Source organism: Ostrea edulis, chromosome 10, assembly GCF_947568905.1.
Source record: "Ostrea edulis chromosome 10, xbOstEdul1.1, whole genome shotgun sequence".
NCBI lineage: Eukaryota > Metazoa > Mollusca > Bivalvia > Ostreida > Ostreidae > Ostrea > Ostrea edulis.
In genome coordinates this window covers 39,192,864-39,210,299 of record NC_079173.1, presented here as the reverse complement: position 1 = coordinate 39,210,299, position 17,436 = coordinate 39,192,864, and the positions used below count along the sequence as shown (strand labels likewise).

The 17,436-nt window shown below is 38.2% G+C and overlaps 1 protein-coding gene and 1 pseudogene across 1 annotated transcript; both read right to left on the bottom strand.

Annotated features, from left to right (window-relative positions):
- LOC125666046 (fatty acid-binding protein-like) overlaps positions 1 to 7,490 on the bottom strand; it is a 12,113-nt pseudogene extending 4,623 nt beyond the window's left edge.
- A 6,078-nt stretch (positions 7,491 to 13,568) lies between these two features.
- Positions 13,569 to 17,186, bottom strand: LOC125666040 (uncharacterized). The gene is made up of 4 exons (XM_048899147.2): positions 16,729 to 17,186; positions 15,606 to 15,787; positions 14,424 to 14,540; positions 13,569 to 13,819 (listed from the first exon to the last, which is right to left on the bottom strand). Exons 1-4 carry the CDS (start codon positions 16,799 to 16,801, stop codon positions 13,769 to 13,771), a joined length of 423 nt encoding a protein of 140 aa, XP_048755104.1. The 5' UTR covers positions 16,802 to 17,186; the 3' UTR covers positions 13,569 to 13,768.
- Between the last annotated feature and the right edge of the window lie 250 nt (positions 17,187 to 17,436).

Below are 17,436 nucleotides of genomic sequence, written 5' to 3'. Positions count from 1 at the left end.
TATAGCATTATGTATTTAGATTTTCTTAAAGATGTGCAGTTGTAGAAGATACTTTTTAAAATTTGTAAAGTTTTGGCAGTTTTTGCCCTGCCCCTAAGGCCCCAGGAGTCCTGAAATTTACAATTTATGCCCTCGTTGTCCCAAAGATGTTCATACCAAATTTGAAAGGCATTAGAATAGTAGTTATCAAGAAATTAAAATGTTTTATTGATCAAACATTGAATAACTGACCATTTCGGCCCCACCCTGATATCAAAACCCCTACTCCTGGGATCATAAATTACACAATTTTAGTAAAGGACTACCTATTCTTTCTAGATATCAATTTAGTATCAATAGCACTAAAGAAGATGTTATTTAAGTGTTTTACACATAAACACTATACTCAGTATATCAAGTTTGGCCCCGCCCTTGGATCAGAACTCCTACCCCGGGGATTATGAAATTTAAAATTTTGATAGAGGCCTTCCTGCTCTACATCATGATGCATTTAGTTTTTATTACACATGTATGGTTCTAGAGAAGGGGTGCAGGAGACCTTAAATTTACAATTCATGTCCCCCATGTCCCAAAGATGCTTCGTACCAAATTTGAAAAGAATTGAAATTGTAGTTCTTAAAAAGAAGTTAAAAATCTTCAATTGTTAACGCACGCCGAACGATGACGGACGCAGACTAATTGCAATAGTGTGAAGAAGTGGTGACCCGAGTGACCTAAAAAGGCATTTAAAAGTTGGGTTTTTAATCATTACTATCAAATGGTTCACACAAGAGAGGAAGAGAAAATCATTTAGCCTATTTAGTACTTGACCTTTCATGACACCGGTCCGGCGGCTCATTGGTTATAGGGTTCGCGTCATGACCAAAGGTCACGAGTTCGAGCCCCGGCTCGTGCCTTTACCGCGACTAACTTATAAAGACATATCGGTATAATACAAAGGTAGTGACTTTACCAAACACTCGGCATTTGGTCAAGTGGTTCAAAAATTTGATTTAAAAGTTCTCTACAAATTGGCAGACCTTGATATCTTCATTTGTTTTAGAGGCCTAGAGTGATATCTTTTCTAATACATTTTACAAACCTTTATGTCCAAGCCGTCCAGACCAGTATCGCATTTTTCCTTTCCGTTCTCGAACGTGTAAGTTTTTTCCTTGCCCGGGAAAAAGGTACTGGTCAACACAAGTGTCCAGCTATCCCCGCTGATGCTGTACTTCAGGGTGTGTTTCACGTCCCGTTACATCTCCTTCATCTCGTTAGTGAAGCCTTCAACAAAAGTCTAAAATAAAACAAAAGTCTAAAATCAAACAAAAGTCTAAAATAAAACAAAAAGTCTAAAATCAAACAAAAAGTCTAAAATCAAACAAAAGTCTAAAATAAAACAAAAGTCTAAAATAAAACAAAAAGTCTAAAATCAAACAAGTGTGGCTCCTCGTTACTCTTTGTGTTAGGGGAAGGAGCACGGGGGAGGGGCACGGGGGGCACAGGGGGAGGGGCACGGGGAGGGACACAGAGGGAGGGGCACAGGGGGAGGGACACGGGGGAGGGGCACAGGGGGAGGGGCACGGAGGAGGGGCACAGGGGGAGGGGCACTGGGAGGCTGTGCGCAAGGAATATATTTGTACAGTCTCTTCTCAATAAAAGTACCTTAGTTAGGGAAAAAACCTATTGCAATGTTGTTTTCTTGACTACAGAAATGCTTCCGTTTCTATCCAGTGAAACTAAGGAGATTCATTTTATCTTGGTATACAAGGGGAAATGTTTATAATCATTAAATCATCATACAATAATGTCAAATGTTGTATTAAATTAGTTTTTTCCGCCTAGATATATATAGATTTTTAAGAATATTCGAGATGAATTGATTTTGATATATTACCTTTGAACATCTCTTCAATTACAAGTGAAATATTTACCTAAACTGTGACATTTTGTTTATGCTGATCATTACGATAATTGTTTGCAAATTTTGATTAATCTACTGAACAAGAAATTTAATTCTTGAATAAATGTGCATCCGCAAGAAAACAAATTTCACTGGCCGAACTTGTCTATCGTCAATGACACAAACATTACAACTCGTCGCTATGAGTAACATCGCTCTTTTTCGTAGACGGGTCCTTCGGATGAGACCGCAAGAACCGAGGTCCCGTGTCACAACAGGTGTGGCACGATAAAGACCCCACCCTGCTCAATGGCCATAAGCACCGAGCATAGGCCTTAATTTTGCATCCCTTCGCCGGCAATGGTGACGTCTCCATTTGAGTGAAATATTCTCGAGAGGGGCGTTAAACGATATTTAATCAATCAATCAATCGTAGACAGGTAACGTTTCGTTGTGATTTCTACGGGTTTTTACCAGTGGAATGGGATAATTTGACAGCATAGAGATAAGCAAAACAGAAACGCTTAGTTTAATTTCATTTTAAGACACAAGAAATACTTAATAAATGATGTATTGATAACAGAAAATGATGTAAACGCTGAGTTAATAATCAAAGTATCACAACCACCAATGATCATTACAGTCATCCACAGTCCAAGGTCACCCCAGGTTCAATAACTAGTGCCCCCAGCACCAATGACTGCCTGACAACGCCTTTCCATGCACGCAATTAAGGCTCTAAAAATCTGTCTTGAGGTGTTGTTCCACTTTAACTGAGCTTCGGCTAGTTGTTGCAGAGTTTGAAGTTTGTCCCATTCTATTCTCTTTAGAGAAGTCGAGAGGCATAGCCTACATCGACTTCTCTTCGCAAGCATTCATGTTTTGATTCTGGAAAACGTGTAAATGCCGGAGTCGGTGACGGTTTATGCTTCAACCGACGTTTCGACTCAGATGTGCCTGGATTTACGCAATAGACAATTTGTTTTCAAACATTTAACAGCAATGTTCAAAACTGTCATAAAGAAATCAACACTTACTTGCTTTTAATCCATTTTCAACATGTCCCCTGTCCCGGGTTTACGTTAACTGGTCTTGGGAGCTGTCACAATAGGGGACCAGTTAAGAGAAAAGCAGGCTGACGTAATCAGAGTTGTGATTTAAACCCGGGACAGGGGCATATTGAAAATGGATTAAAAGCAAGTAATTGTTGATTTCCTTGTGACGGTTTTGTGCATTGCTGTTAAATGTTTGAAAACAAATTGTCTATTGCGTAAATCCAGGCACATCTGAGTCGAAACGTCGGTTGAAGCATAAACCGTCACCGACTCCGGCATTTACATGTTTTCCAGAATCAAAACATGAATGCTTGCGAAGAGAAGTCGATGTAGGCTATGCTTCTCGACTTCTCTAAAGAGAATATGTCCCACTCATGTTCGATAAAGATGGCCAAGGAAGAACCTTTGCACAACATTACACGTGGTCTGGCGGTACAGAGGTTAGAGCGTTCGCCCCGCATGCGGAAGGCCGGGGTTCGAATCCCTGCCGCGACAAACCGAGGTCGTTAAAACAGGTAGTGACAGTTCCATCGCCAAACGCTCGGCTTCCGGTGTGAATGTCACGGGTTCTCGGAGATGAGCTTAAAAACGGATGCCCCTTTTAAAAAAAACATTCAACAGAAAATTAATGCGTTTGTTTTTTATCAGTCATTTCTAACGAAATATAATTCGGGATTATCTCGAAAACGTTTGCAGTAGCCGCCACTGTTTACATTTTCCGTTGTTGCTTTGACGTCACTTTTGTTGGCGGAGCTTACCGGTCTGCTGCGACAGTGTCCAGAATGATGTGTTGTAATGGTGGCTATTTCCTCATGAATACATTGATTGATTGAATATTGTTTAACGTCCCTCTCGAGAGACGTCACCATTGCCGGTGAAGGGCTGCAAAATTCAGGCCTATGATCGGCGCTTATGGCCTTTTTTATTCGTGCCATACCTGTTGTGACACGGGAACTCGGTTTTTGCGGTATCATCCGAAGGACCGCTCCATTTAGTTGCCTTTTACGACAAGCAAGAAGTATTGAGGACCTATTCTAACCCGGGTCCCCACGGGACCTCATGAACACAATACAGTTGTAAATGATACATGTATGAATTTTGATTAATATAGTGCGTCTCTTTAAACAACTAGGATTTCTGTCAGAAAGTAAATTTCATGTAATGCGCTTCATGAAGCATGTCGTCATGAAGATGCCAATGCATACCATCATTTATGTCTCGAATATAAGCTTTGTTACGCCGTTCTTGTCACACTGATTTTGACTACGGATTACTCCGTTTACCTGATCAAGATATAGAGTTCAGCGGGTGTGACCAGTTGACAGGGGATGCGTGCCCCCCCCCCCCCCCCCCCCCCGACACCTGATCTCACCTCTGATATGTACAGGGGCCCGTCTTTGCCCAACTTTTTATTTTGTTACCTTCACCTTTTTAGTTGCAGTTTACATATAACTTTAGAGACTACTATATTACTGCAGTAACAGGAGAATGTATATTAAGGTGACCGCCCAGTATTCCGATAGTCCGACGGGCCGGTATTCCGATAGTCCGACGGGCCGGTATTCCGACTGTTCGATAGTTCGATGGGCCGGTATGTCAGCAAATAAGATGGCATCGATAACTTAATGAGTTTGTTTAATTTAATCATTAAATCATATAATAAAATGAATATTGCTGGGAGGGGGGGGGGGGAGGGGGGTGTTCAATCAATACGATGATTTAGTCATCTTCAAAGTACATTGTTCGCCACGTTCTTTGGACTCGGTGAATATTGTACTACTCAGGCGGCTTAATCACTGTATTGACCTCAAAAACAGAAATAGTTGTATAATTGTCACTGGTATCTGTTAATTATATTGCAAAAAATTGCTTAATATGGGGAAATTTTGTTATAATTCTCATTTTTACTAAGAAATCAGAGAAATGGAAAGTTGTTTTAAAACAGCATTCCTCCTATGTTTCAAACATCAGATTACACCACAGACATGTGTTTGAGTAACATGCATTCTGATAAGTTGGGTCTGGTAATATGGCAATAGTGGGGAGAATGATGTCCTACAGCGGAAAACCGTAAAAGGGGGTCAGTAAAAGTCTTAAAAACATACAAATATTTACAGTATTAGCTGACATTATCTTAATAGTTATGCTATAAACTTATAAATTTACTAGGAATGGAATAAACATGTTGTTTCTCAGCTGTATTTCCTTAAAATAACTTTGATATAAACTAGTGTAAACATTTTCTTCGTTATGGATGCCATTCAATGGCATGACACTGTAATTTACAATCTCAATCGGATACTTATTGATATTTTGAATTTTATTCCAAAATTTTTTAGAGGGGATATTTACCAGCATAATATACTTCATTTGTAATATTTCATTTTAATTGGGGCATATTTCACGCCTTATCGTAACAACTTCTTCTACAATTAAGTCACTTCCTATAAGGTCTTGACTGACCTGGATAACGACACCGGGGCTCTGTTTTTTCTTTGTTTGCTCTGTTTGCTTTTTAGGCGTTTTTTCTTTCTTTTCTTTCCCCCTTTTTTGTCAACAAACATGGTTGGTGTTGGGTGTTTCAAACCTAGGTGGGTTTTTTCAACCCTAGGTTTTCATGGCCTTTTTTTGCACCACTTTTGTTTCCAGTAAAGATTCATGATATTGTATTTTATCGTATTTGTTTTTATACCCCTTGCAACAAGTTGTGGGGGGGGGGGGTATACTGGAATCGGGTTGTCCGTCTGTCTGTCCGTCCGTCCGTCTGTCTGTAGACGCAATGGTTTCCGGGCTCTAAAGCATTATCCTTTCCACCTACCGTCACCATATCATACATATGGACTACCCATGGGATGAAGATGTTCCCTATCGATTTTTGGGTCAAAAGGTCAAAGGTCAAGCACACTGAACATCGAAGTAGCAATATGGTTTCCGGGCTCTAAAGCCTTATCCTTTCCACCTACAGTCACCATATCTTACATATGGACTACCCATGGGATGAAGATGTTCCCTATCGATTTTGGGGTCAAAAGGTCAAAGGTCACGCGCACTGGACATTGAAGTAGCAATATGGTTCGGTTTGTCATGCCATTTGTTTTTTACACTCAGAAAAGAGGTAGTTTATACCTATTACCAACACCCTTTGGGAGATTGGGGTAAGCGGGGGTATTCTTAGTGAGCATTGCTCACAGTACCTTTTGTTTGTAACAATATTGTGGCTGGGAGAACGCTGTTGTGTATTACTTTTATATATTGCATTTCTAGTCAAGATGTGGGTATGTCTCCCAGCCAATTTCGTTCTGTATTTTTAGGACTCACATTTTTCGTCATTTTAAATAAATGACAATGATTTACACCTAATACGTTTTTCTGTTATGATCTATATGGAAACAAACAGAGCTGCAATATTGCCTTGGAGTAAGAGCAAATTTTAACATAAACATGGTTATTGCAAGTATTATGAATGTTATTTTTGTCAAATCATACCATTAATGTGAACAATTTTTTTTTTAAATTTTACTTTCTGTACGCGACAGCTCATTGTAACATTCATTTTGTTTTGATTGATTATACATATTAAAACTTACAACACGTGTAACAGTCTTTCATCATCGACAAAATATCATTTGCCTCATTATCTTGATAATAATTTCATAGACTACTAAATTCATATTCATACACAAAGACCTAGTCAGTTAGATCTCAAAATGATGTAAGAATTTTATCATGTCAGGGAGTAAGACACGGAGAGACTTAAACATAACATTGAAAGGCAATAATTATTTTTTAAAAAGTTATGTGTTTTGGACAGATTTCAAAGCAATCCGGTTTAAAGCTTGATGATGTTTGTCCGTCCGTGTAAAAAATTGGTTGAATTTCTCTGCAATGGTAAGGGTCATTTACTACATATTTTGCCTGTACTTCATCAGTTAGCAGTTTTAATTTCCATAAATACCAGGTTTCTCCGATCTAGTTCACACTTGAAAGATTTTCGTCCGAAATCAGGCCATGTCGATTTTGGCGGTTTCTGGTAATTTCCATAAAATAATGCCTGACATGAATAAATTTTGACTCTGTTAATTAAAATGTTTGGTGATGGTCAACATGTCGGACTATCGGACCGTCGGAATATTGGACCGTCGGACTATCGGACCGTCGGACTAACGGACCGTCGGAATACTGGGCCGTCGGACTATCGGTCCGTCGGAATACTGGGTTTGAACCGTATATTAATAGGTAAACTATCGGTGGTTTCACTGCAGCAATATTTTTACATCTAAATGTTATACCATATTGTAATCTTTCCTCGTCTCAGCTTTGAAACTTGTCTTTTCGAAGAAGAAAAATCTTAGTAGATATCATTTAATGTTTAAAGCACTGTATAAGTGGAATGGAAACTTTAGCAGATATAAATATTAAATCTTTGCACCTTTACACTGGTGATAGGATATTCTGTAAACCTTACCCATGGCAGCGGCAAATTCATCGAACCCCTCCCTCTCACCCGTGTCCTCCCAAGTCCCGGCGAAGTTGGCCATGTTAATGTGTCCGATTCTAGTATCAGTAAAATTTTGATGCCACAGCTAGTCTCACTCAGCTCGAACACCGGTCCAAAGACATTTCGTATCCAAGACATTTTGGCCCAGACGTTTCGGCCCTAAAAGTTGTACACTTCCGTCCATCTTTTTGAGACACATTGATTCAATTTTTGGGTCATATGAGTTACTTAGGTGACCTATTGCCATTTATCTGCGTCGTCCGTCCTGTGTTATCAATTGAACATTTTTAAATTCCATTCCAATTCTTTTCAAATTTGGTATGAAGCATATTTATGTCAGATCGTGTTAATATTATATTATGTAAAGTATATCATCAGTATGGGCACTTTTGGGAGCATTTGTGTTTTAAAACAGGTTTTTTTTTATACTGCTGCTGCTGAATATTAGAATATTGCTTAGATATTCAGAACATAAAAATTATTTTTAGATTTCATAGCTCGTGGGGCATGTGACACTTTTAACTAATACTCGGGTGAACGATTAGGTCTGTGGGTCTCTTGCTTTTCGTCTGAAACACTTTGTCCCATTTTTTTTTAATTTTTTTTTTTTTAGGGGAGGGGAGTTTATATTATCACCCGTAATTACGTCTCCACAATATATTGTACGTTGACACTTGGGATAAATGGCATCTGTTTCTGCCTATTTTTGGGTGTGTGTGTTTGTTTTATATTACCCGTATTTTCCACTCAATAACACATAGTACATTGACGCTTCGGCTCATACTAGTATGACATATAAAAAAAAAAAAGACGCACATTATAATATCCTGCAACTTTTTCACATGTTTCATTTCATTCTTAATTCATCCTTTATTCACGTGTTAGATCAGAGGGGCAAAAGACATGGGGAAAGTATATCATACCGCAGCATGAATGGTTTTCTTTACATTTTCCAACAAAATAGTTGAAGTAACATTCAATTAAGTAATATCCACAACCTCGATACATCATCCCATAATGCAAGTCAAAATAAAATACCAGTTGGTCATTTTGTTGAAGGACTCGGGGGAGGATGGTACCGGTTTGTTAGCATCCAATCCCAGAACGGCCAAATTCACGAGATTAGATGCGGCAGTCAATAGGCCGTCCTGGCCTGGGGGGTGATAAAGCCTTTACCGTACTCATACTCATAGGGGCTAATCCCGTTTTGGAACCGAACTCTGTGATACCATAAATATAGATATCACAGAGTTCGGGCCCAAAACGAGTTTAGCCCCTGTGCTCATACTCAAATTCAGCCATGTTTGTCTTGAGTACAACTCTGAGCAAGCTCCGAAGCATACTCAAAAAATGTTGAGCATGTACTTCCTTTGAGTATGAAAATGATTCTATAAAAGTTTTATAACCTTCTCTTTTGAGTATGAGTACGATTTAGAGCAGAGAGTTTGAGTACAAAAACGTGCTCAACATTTTCATCAACGAGTAAAATTTTCTGGATATGCATCTGAATTTTTTTTTTTATAAACCTGCAGTTTTTTTTTTTAAACATCTGTGCTACCTAAATCTTAAAATATAAGTAACTGACTTCATTTTATTCTCAGTTTATGGTCTTGGGGCCAGGACATTCCTCTTGTTCTGAGAAACCGCCGGAGCTATGGACATCCACTCCTATTGGATCACAGATGAGCGACCGACTTCATCGACGCTGTTGTCAACCTAGCTTCGTTAGTTTCTTAGATACGGTGTTAATCACTTATACTACCCCTCGTTTACAATATGTTACTCTGTATATACTGTAATTAATTGTATGTTGCTACACGTACAACGAATCTCATTTTATCCTAATCTAGACTGAGATTCGGCTCGGCTGAATATTTGGATTAACGCCTTCACTGAATCTCGGAGCAGTCGTTCATAATTCATGTCTGGTTTACTTCCAGTTTCGGTTGGTTCTAGCAATTAATGTGCTCTTAGGAGACATTTATCTTACCATATTCTTGAATTTTTTTTTATATGTATGTATAGGCCTATATGAAAAGACCAAATGATACAGGTCGGGTATTTTCCATTGTTATTTACGTAACTAAATTACGGGTTATGTACGTAAGTAAATTGCGGGTTATGTACGTACATGTAACTAAATTACGGGTTATGTACGTAAGTAAATTGCGGGTTATGTACCTACATGTAACTTAATTACGGGTTATGTACGCAACTAAATTACGGGTTATTTACGTAATTAAATTACGGGTTATTAAAGTAACTAAATTACGGGTTATGTACGAAACTTTATTATATACCCATCAATGTATCGTTCGTTGATACTGTGGATTTCACAGTGTGTGATCCGGTTTTCCGGATCACCACACTGTGGTTTTCTGATTCCGTATCAGTATCCTCTGAAACTGATGCCGTCACAATGACGTCATAATGCATCAACGCAACGTTATTTGTGGAAAATATTGACCACGTCACTAAACAAAACTGCGTACACAAAACAATTTCATGGTATGTCTGTGGTTTTGATAGTTTGGATTACATTTATTATCTTATAAATGTGGATTTAAAATGCATAGGGGGTATATAATAAATTTATCATTACTACAGTAACTTGATCCGAAGAGTTGGATCACGTCTCGTTGACAGGCGCGGATCATCAGATCAAACTCGACGCTTCGCGTCTCGTGTGATCTGATGATCCGCGCCTGTCAACTCGACGTGATCCGACTCTTCGGATCAGGTTACTGTAGTAATAATATATATATATTACGGGTTATGTACGTAACAAAATGATAGGATATTTACGTAACTAACTTACGGGTTGAGTACGAAACTAACTTACGGGTCAGATGATTTTAAAATTATATTCAACATCAGCCAAAGTGTATTTTTTAAATCTTGGTAATGATAAATTATGCGAATATTCTAAAAGATTTAGATGCTTTTGAAATCTTTCCATACTTATTACTTACTAAATGTACATGCACGTGATAATTTTGGATGGATGATTATTTGATTTGAGAACTGCGCGAGTACTTTCGGATTCACCACTTCAGTTCCATGACATTTCGTCGAGCCCTTATGTTAGCTGCAGATCTGTAGCTCTCTGGGAAAATATTGAGACAGATTAGAGAGCTACAGATCCACCCCTTCTAAAAACCTGCAATTTACGGCACAGAAAAAAATGTGCATGGTTGACAAATTTTGGGTCGAAGTGTTCAGCTTTCGGGGCAGACTCGTCTTTGGGCCTAACGTCTGGGTACCGTTGAATCGATTTCTAGTTAACTATAGTTCTTTTCTTATTTAAACCCCCACCGAATGAAGTTTGAAAACTTAGTCAATCAGAACCGACTGTGTCATTAATGAGAACGAAGTATAAACAAATCGATATGTTGAGGATTTTCTTATCTTGAATCTGAGTTCTTCTGCACGTACCGACACCTACCACTGGAAGACAATTGACTCATGTTCAACATTATTTAGCTTACCTGAAAAACTTGATTTACTTTCATTAAATCCCATTTCATCACACCAAACTGGCATTCATGTTATAAGCAAATTCTAACCTACATTCATTACATAAGTTTCCTTATGCAATTTACATAATTTGTACTTTTCAATTATCATTGTGCCTCATCAGAAGAATATCGATATGTATGTAAAACTTTAAACCTCCCATGTGCATCTCTCTCTCTCTCTCTCTCTCTCTCTCTCTCTCTCTCTCTCTCTCTCTCTCTCTCTCGTGATGATTCAGTGATCGGGTGATCATTCTACAATAATCATAACTAATACGGTGTCTCACTGCTACTGATTGTAATATTGAGTGTATGTAATGCTTCCAAATATCGCCCCGACTGATGATAGTTATATTCCTGACCAAAGCGCAGTAATGATGAACAAACGTCGTCAGTTTTAGCTGAAAAGAAATAGAAAAATCAGTAACAACGGCCAAGAACTAGATTCCTGTTATTTTACAAAAACCCGCCTTTTTCTGAAAATGAAAAGCTTCACATCCTTTCTCAAAACACTTTCAGACTTGTATACTTTTCCAGCTGACTGCCACGGTGGTTTAGAGGTAGAGCGTTCGCTCCTCATGCGGAAGATCCCGGCCGCGACAGACCGAAGTCGTTAAAACAAGTAATGACAGTTACTCAGCCAAACACTCGGCATTCAGGGCCGTAAGTAGGGTTCTAAATCAGGGGAGGCAGGGGATTGGGGGCCGCCGATTGACTTTACGACTGAAAATGACACTTTTTAAATCCCAATTTATCATGTTTGTGTTTCATTTGTACTATGTAAAGAATCGTAATATGGTGTCAAAGACAAAGGTGCTTGTCTTCATTTTAAACATATATCCTATAATATAACATTTATATAATTTTATTTTCTTTTTTGCCAAAAAATCAGACGAGGCAGTTGCCTCGTCTGCCTCATCGGCAGTTACGGCCCTGGCATTAGGTGTGAATGTCACGGGTCCTCGGAGATGACCTTCAAAACGGAAGTCCAATGTCATTCTCGAGAGGGACGTTAAACAATCAATCAATTTGCCCAGTCATGCAAGAGTTTCCAATACGATCTCCGACTCATCCAAAGATTTGTCTCCCCTCCTCCCAATAACTTAGATATATACAACCTTTTATAATACATATGAGCTGACTTTACATTTTTATTAGTCATTACATGTGCCCCAGCCGCCGCGGTGGCCGAGAGGTTAGCGCGTTCGCCCTGCATGCGGAAGGCCGGGGTTCGAATCCCGGCCACGACAGACCTAAGTTGTTTAAAATAGGTAGTGACAGTTCCATCGCCAAACGCTCGGCATCAGGTGTGAATGTCACGGGTCCTCGGAGATGACCCGTGTCACAGTACGGTAGGTGTGGCACGCTGAAGAACCCTCACTGCTCAATGGCCATAAGCGCCGAGCAAGCTCCAGTCAGCTCAGTATATTCCGTTACGCTCCAACTCCAATATCATTCGTAGGGGAAAGTAGTCCCGGAGAACTGACACTGTACGGAGTTTGAGCGCCGAGCATAAGCCCAAAATTGAAGCCTTTCACTGGTCTTGGTGACGTTTCCATATGAGTGAAAAATTATCGAGCGAGACGTTAAGCAAGATACAATCATGTAAACCAAGTTTGTAGAAACAAGATGGGATGCCAGTACCTAAGATATAACAAATATAGATTATTGTGAAATGTCGTGTATGACCTTGTATAATTTTAAATATCTTTAAATTGAGTGCTGTGATCGTACTAAAATTCCTGTTGATTTATTTAAAAATGTGAAATTTTCCCATATGATTTGAGTTACAAGTGTATGAATTGCTTTCATAAATGAAATGCTCTATAGTGAAGATACGAAGTTTCTTATTTATATTTAAAATCAGGCGCAAGTAAGAGAGTGCTTTAAATTGAAATCAACATAGACATTTTATGAACATACATGTAAAGCAAAAAGAAAGAAATTTGATTTATGAAAATGGATGAAGGTATAAACTGCTTTGTGCCAGGATACTTTATGAAGAGCTTACCACACCGTAAAGCATCGCAGTTTACATATACCTTCATGTATTTTTTTTTTAAATGAAATTTATTTTTCATATATATATTTACATTCTATATTCATGTCTGTAGCTATAAAACAGACATGTATGTTTATCAAGATCAATACTGCAATGTTTACCACTGCAGCGCGTTTATAGTGAGGAATTTAAATCGCTTTCATTACAATATTGTATAATGTAAATATTCCAAAATAAAATCGATTTCCCTGATATCCACAAGCAAACAGCTGAAGTCAACCTCAACACTGTTTATCAAAGTGTTATTTTCGGAATGAAAGCCTTGTATATTTTGTATTATGGACGTATAAAACATGATACTTGTACAAATATTTCAACAGCAGAAACAAACTGTATACGGTATTCTTAATATTGATTTTTTAATATAAATTTTTATGTATATGTTGGTAAACTTTTCTCGAGTACCAAGAGATTTGTTGCCGTGCGAAACGATTTGGTATAGACAAGACTCCTTTGTTCCAAGTGTAAAACACGTGTTAAGTCAAGGTTAAAGACCACAGTCAAGGTTAAAGGTCACTTGCTTATCGGTATCTCATCGATAGATGCAAACAAAACATTGATGTAAATATCTTTATTTGAATCGCGATGTCGATAAAAGTATCGTGAACTGAAGTACAGATGACACCTTTAATTATAACGACATATTGGAAAAGAACACTCAGTCACTTTAAGCATTCCAGCAAATTACTTCACAGAGCTCCTGAATGACTGGAGACAAGCATCTGATACCGGAAGTGTTCACAGGTCACGTGCTCCCTACAGCCGTTTTTGTTTGCTAGACATTGTCTTCCCAGCCGAGGTAACCATCTACAACAGGAAATGAACTAATTAGTTAAAATACCAGTCGTCATTTCAATTAATAGTGACGATTAACGGTAATGCGGTACGACAGATTAACGGTATGACAGATTAACGGTAATGCGGTACAACAGATTAACGGTAATGCAGTACGACAGATTAACGGTAATGCGGGACGACAGATTAACGGTAATGCAGTACGACAGATTAACGGTAATGCGGTACGTCAAATCAATGGAAATACGTTACGTCAGATTACCGGTAATGCGGTACGACAGATTAACGGTAATGCGGTACGACAGATTAACGGTAATGCGGAATGACAGATAAGAAGTAATACATGTACGACAGATTAATGGTAATACAGTACCTCATATTAATGGTAATACAGTACGTCAAATTAATGGTAATACGGTACGTCAAATTAATGGTAATACGGTACGTCAAATTAATGGTAATACGGTACGTCATATTAATGGTAATGCGGTACGTCATATTAATGGTAATGCGGTACGTCAAATTAATGGTAATACGGTAGTACGTCAAATTAATGGTAATACGGTACGTCATATTAATGGTAATACGGTACGTCAAATCAATGATAATACGGTACCGTGGTCATCCTGTCTCCGTCCACCTTTCTGTTCACTTTGTACTCTTTCCATGTATCATCGGACTTGGCCTTCATATCTTCATTGATTTCATTGTCGCTAACCACATGCACTGTGAACTAATATAGAAGATTAAAAAATCATGAAATGCACACATCTAATATACAATTCTTTGTCATATCTTATTTTTACAAGCGTATGTATGCTCTTTGCATTTTACTGCAATCTGGGGAAAATTTGAAAGAATGAAAACCTACAGGGCGAAGGAAAGGGAGGGAGAGAGATGTAAACTTCTCCTGGACTCAGGTGAGAGGGTGAGAGATGTAAACTTCTCCTGGACTCAGGTGAGAGGGAGAGATGTAAACTTCTCATGGACTCAGGTGAGAGGGAGATAGATGTAAACTTCTCATGGACTCAGGTGAGAGGGAGAGAGAGAGATGTAAACTTCTCCAATAGAAGCACTATATAAATAGGATTTTCAGACTTAGGTGAGAGGGTGAGAGATGTAAACTTCTCCTGGACTCAGGTGAGAGGGAGAGAGAGAGATGTAAACTTCTCCTGGACTCAGATGAGAGGGAGAGAGAGATGTAAACTTCTCCTGGACTCAGATGAGAGGGAGAGAGAGATGTAAACTTCTCCTGGACTCAGATGAGAGGGAGAGAAGTAAACTTCTCCTGGACACCTGAGTCCACCTCTGGAGTTTGCCACACTCTCCATTTTGTATTTTTTTATGGTATTTGTAAAATTTATCACTGTACTCGTTGGGTTTTTACGCACATGGTAGTTTGTGTTCAGTTCGGATACAACTGGACAGTGACATATAAGTTCTTTTGTACAAAGATTTGAAAACACGAAAATAGCCCAAAGGTCAAAACCTTTCACCAAACGCATCTCTACAAATTATCTAACTTTGATATCCTTGTTTTGGTCAAGCGATTAAAGATCTATAAGTTTATAGCTTTCTGTGGTCAAGCAGTTCAACTCTAAACATAAAGGCCTTAATATTCTTGTTTGGATAAGTGTTCAAAGTCAAAAGTTCATTACAATTTTGCAGAATTTGACATTCTTATTTGGTTGAAGGTCAATTCTTCACTACCAGTTTACCGACCTTGACACCATTATTTTTATAGACCTTGACATCCTTATTTGGTTCAAGGTCATATCTTTTCTATAAATTTACAGACCTTGATATCTTTGCCTTCCAGACCAGTATCGCATTTTTCCTTTCCGATGTCGAACGTGTAAGTTTTTTCCTTGTCTGGGAAAAGGGAACTCTTCAGCACCAGTGTCCACGTGTTACCGTTGATACTGTACTTCAAGTTGTGCCTAGTCCCGCGGTATTTCTCCGTCATTTCTTTACTGAATCCTTCAACAAAAGTTTGAAATAAACCAAAATTGTCGTTCCCTAGTTGTTGTTGGTTTTTTTTTTTTTTGTTTTTTTTTATTTCTTTATTTATTTCATTTTTTAATTGTCAGGGCCATTACTTTATTTTGGTATTGATAATCAGGTACACAGAATCACGTACACACCGCCCCCGTTTTTGACAATGAACTTAATTTTACGAATTTCATATTTAAATAAAGGTAGAATAGATGACTTCCTCAGATCAAACCAGAAGTTGTATAATAAAATCGTCATCTATAGTATTTTATTTCTATTAAAGATTTTGCTTTTAAAAATTCAATGAATCAATCAAATATTAGAATATTTCTGTTGATGCTCAATATAAACACTATATAAATAGGATTTTCAGATAATTTAATTGTTTATTATCATTTCTCTTCATTTGGTACATGGTTTAAAAATTGCCAAAGTATATGACCCCCCCCCCCCCCGCCAACAGAAAATAGAAATATTCATACATTCTGTAAACCAAATCGTAAGGTACGTAAATGTTATTTTAATTTAATAAGAAATGTATACACTCTTTCTCTTTTTTTAAATGACTAAGTCCATAAGAAGAAAAAAGCCTTTAGCTTTAAGAAAAATTGTTTAATCGATATCAGGTGCACATCTTCATATGGTGGGTAATGAATGTACAGATTTTCAGAAATACGCATGCACTAGTTTCTTAAAATATGCACGGACAAAATCATGTCTACAGACGAACGGACGGACACACGGACATGGTAATTCCAATACATAACCCGGTATTAAAATCTGATCCGAAATATGAAAAAGAGTAGAAGTGGAATGAAATCTTTACCATATCGAAATCAGTATATAGAAAGCAAAAACGTGTACCTCTACATTGAGAGGAATTTCAGAAACCTACACTATAGACCTGTATATACGCTAAATCTTACCCATGGCAGCGGCAAATTCATCGAACCCCTCCCTCTCACCCGTGTCCTCCCAGGTCCCGACGAAGTTGGCCATTTTTATGAGTAAGGTTCTGATCTCAGCTAAACACCTGGCTAGATTCCTTCAACTGTTGGTTGTCAGAATATTTGATAATCCCACGATCGATGTAGTGGACTCGGGACTTTTAATTATAGTAGTTGTGCTCTAAATCCTCACCGAGTAGTTTGCTAATATTTGTGTTTAAACAAGTATTCAATATCTAAATTTATGCAGGGTCCGTGCTTTCAGCTCTTAAAAATTGCGTAATAATTAGAACGGACGGCGTCATTAAAGAGGACGAAACCTTAAGGTTCTCAATGACATCTAATTTTTCGTGACATTTCAGGTACAATTCACTTGCATCCTGTCTTTTTGTACGAATAACATGGGTATATCATATCGCCAGGTCTGTTTTAGAATAAGCATATTTTGATAGTTCCTGGTTGTGGGAAGTAACACTGCTGGATCCGCTCCTATGTATTACTGAGGGTTATACATGTATATATACGGACTACAGGGTTAAGTCCGAACTAAATTATGGTATCACAGAGTTCGGGCCCAAAATGGGCTTAGCCCCTGTGATACTGACATTACAAATAACAAAGGAGAGCAAAATATTTGGATCATTTGGAGATCGAACCCTTCATGATGAAGAAAATGAAGATTTCATT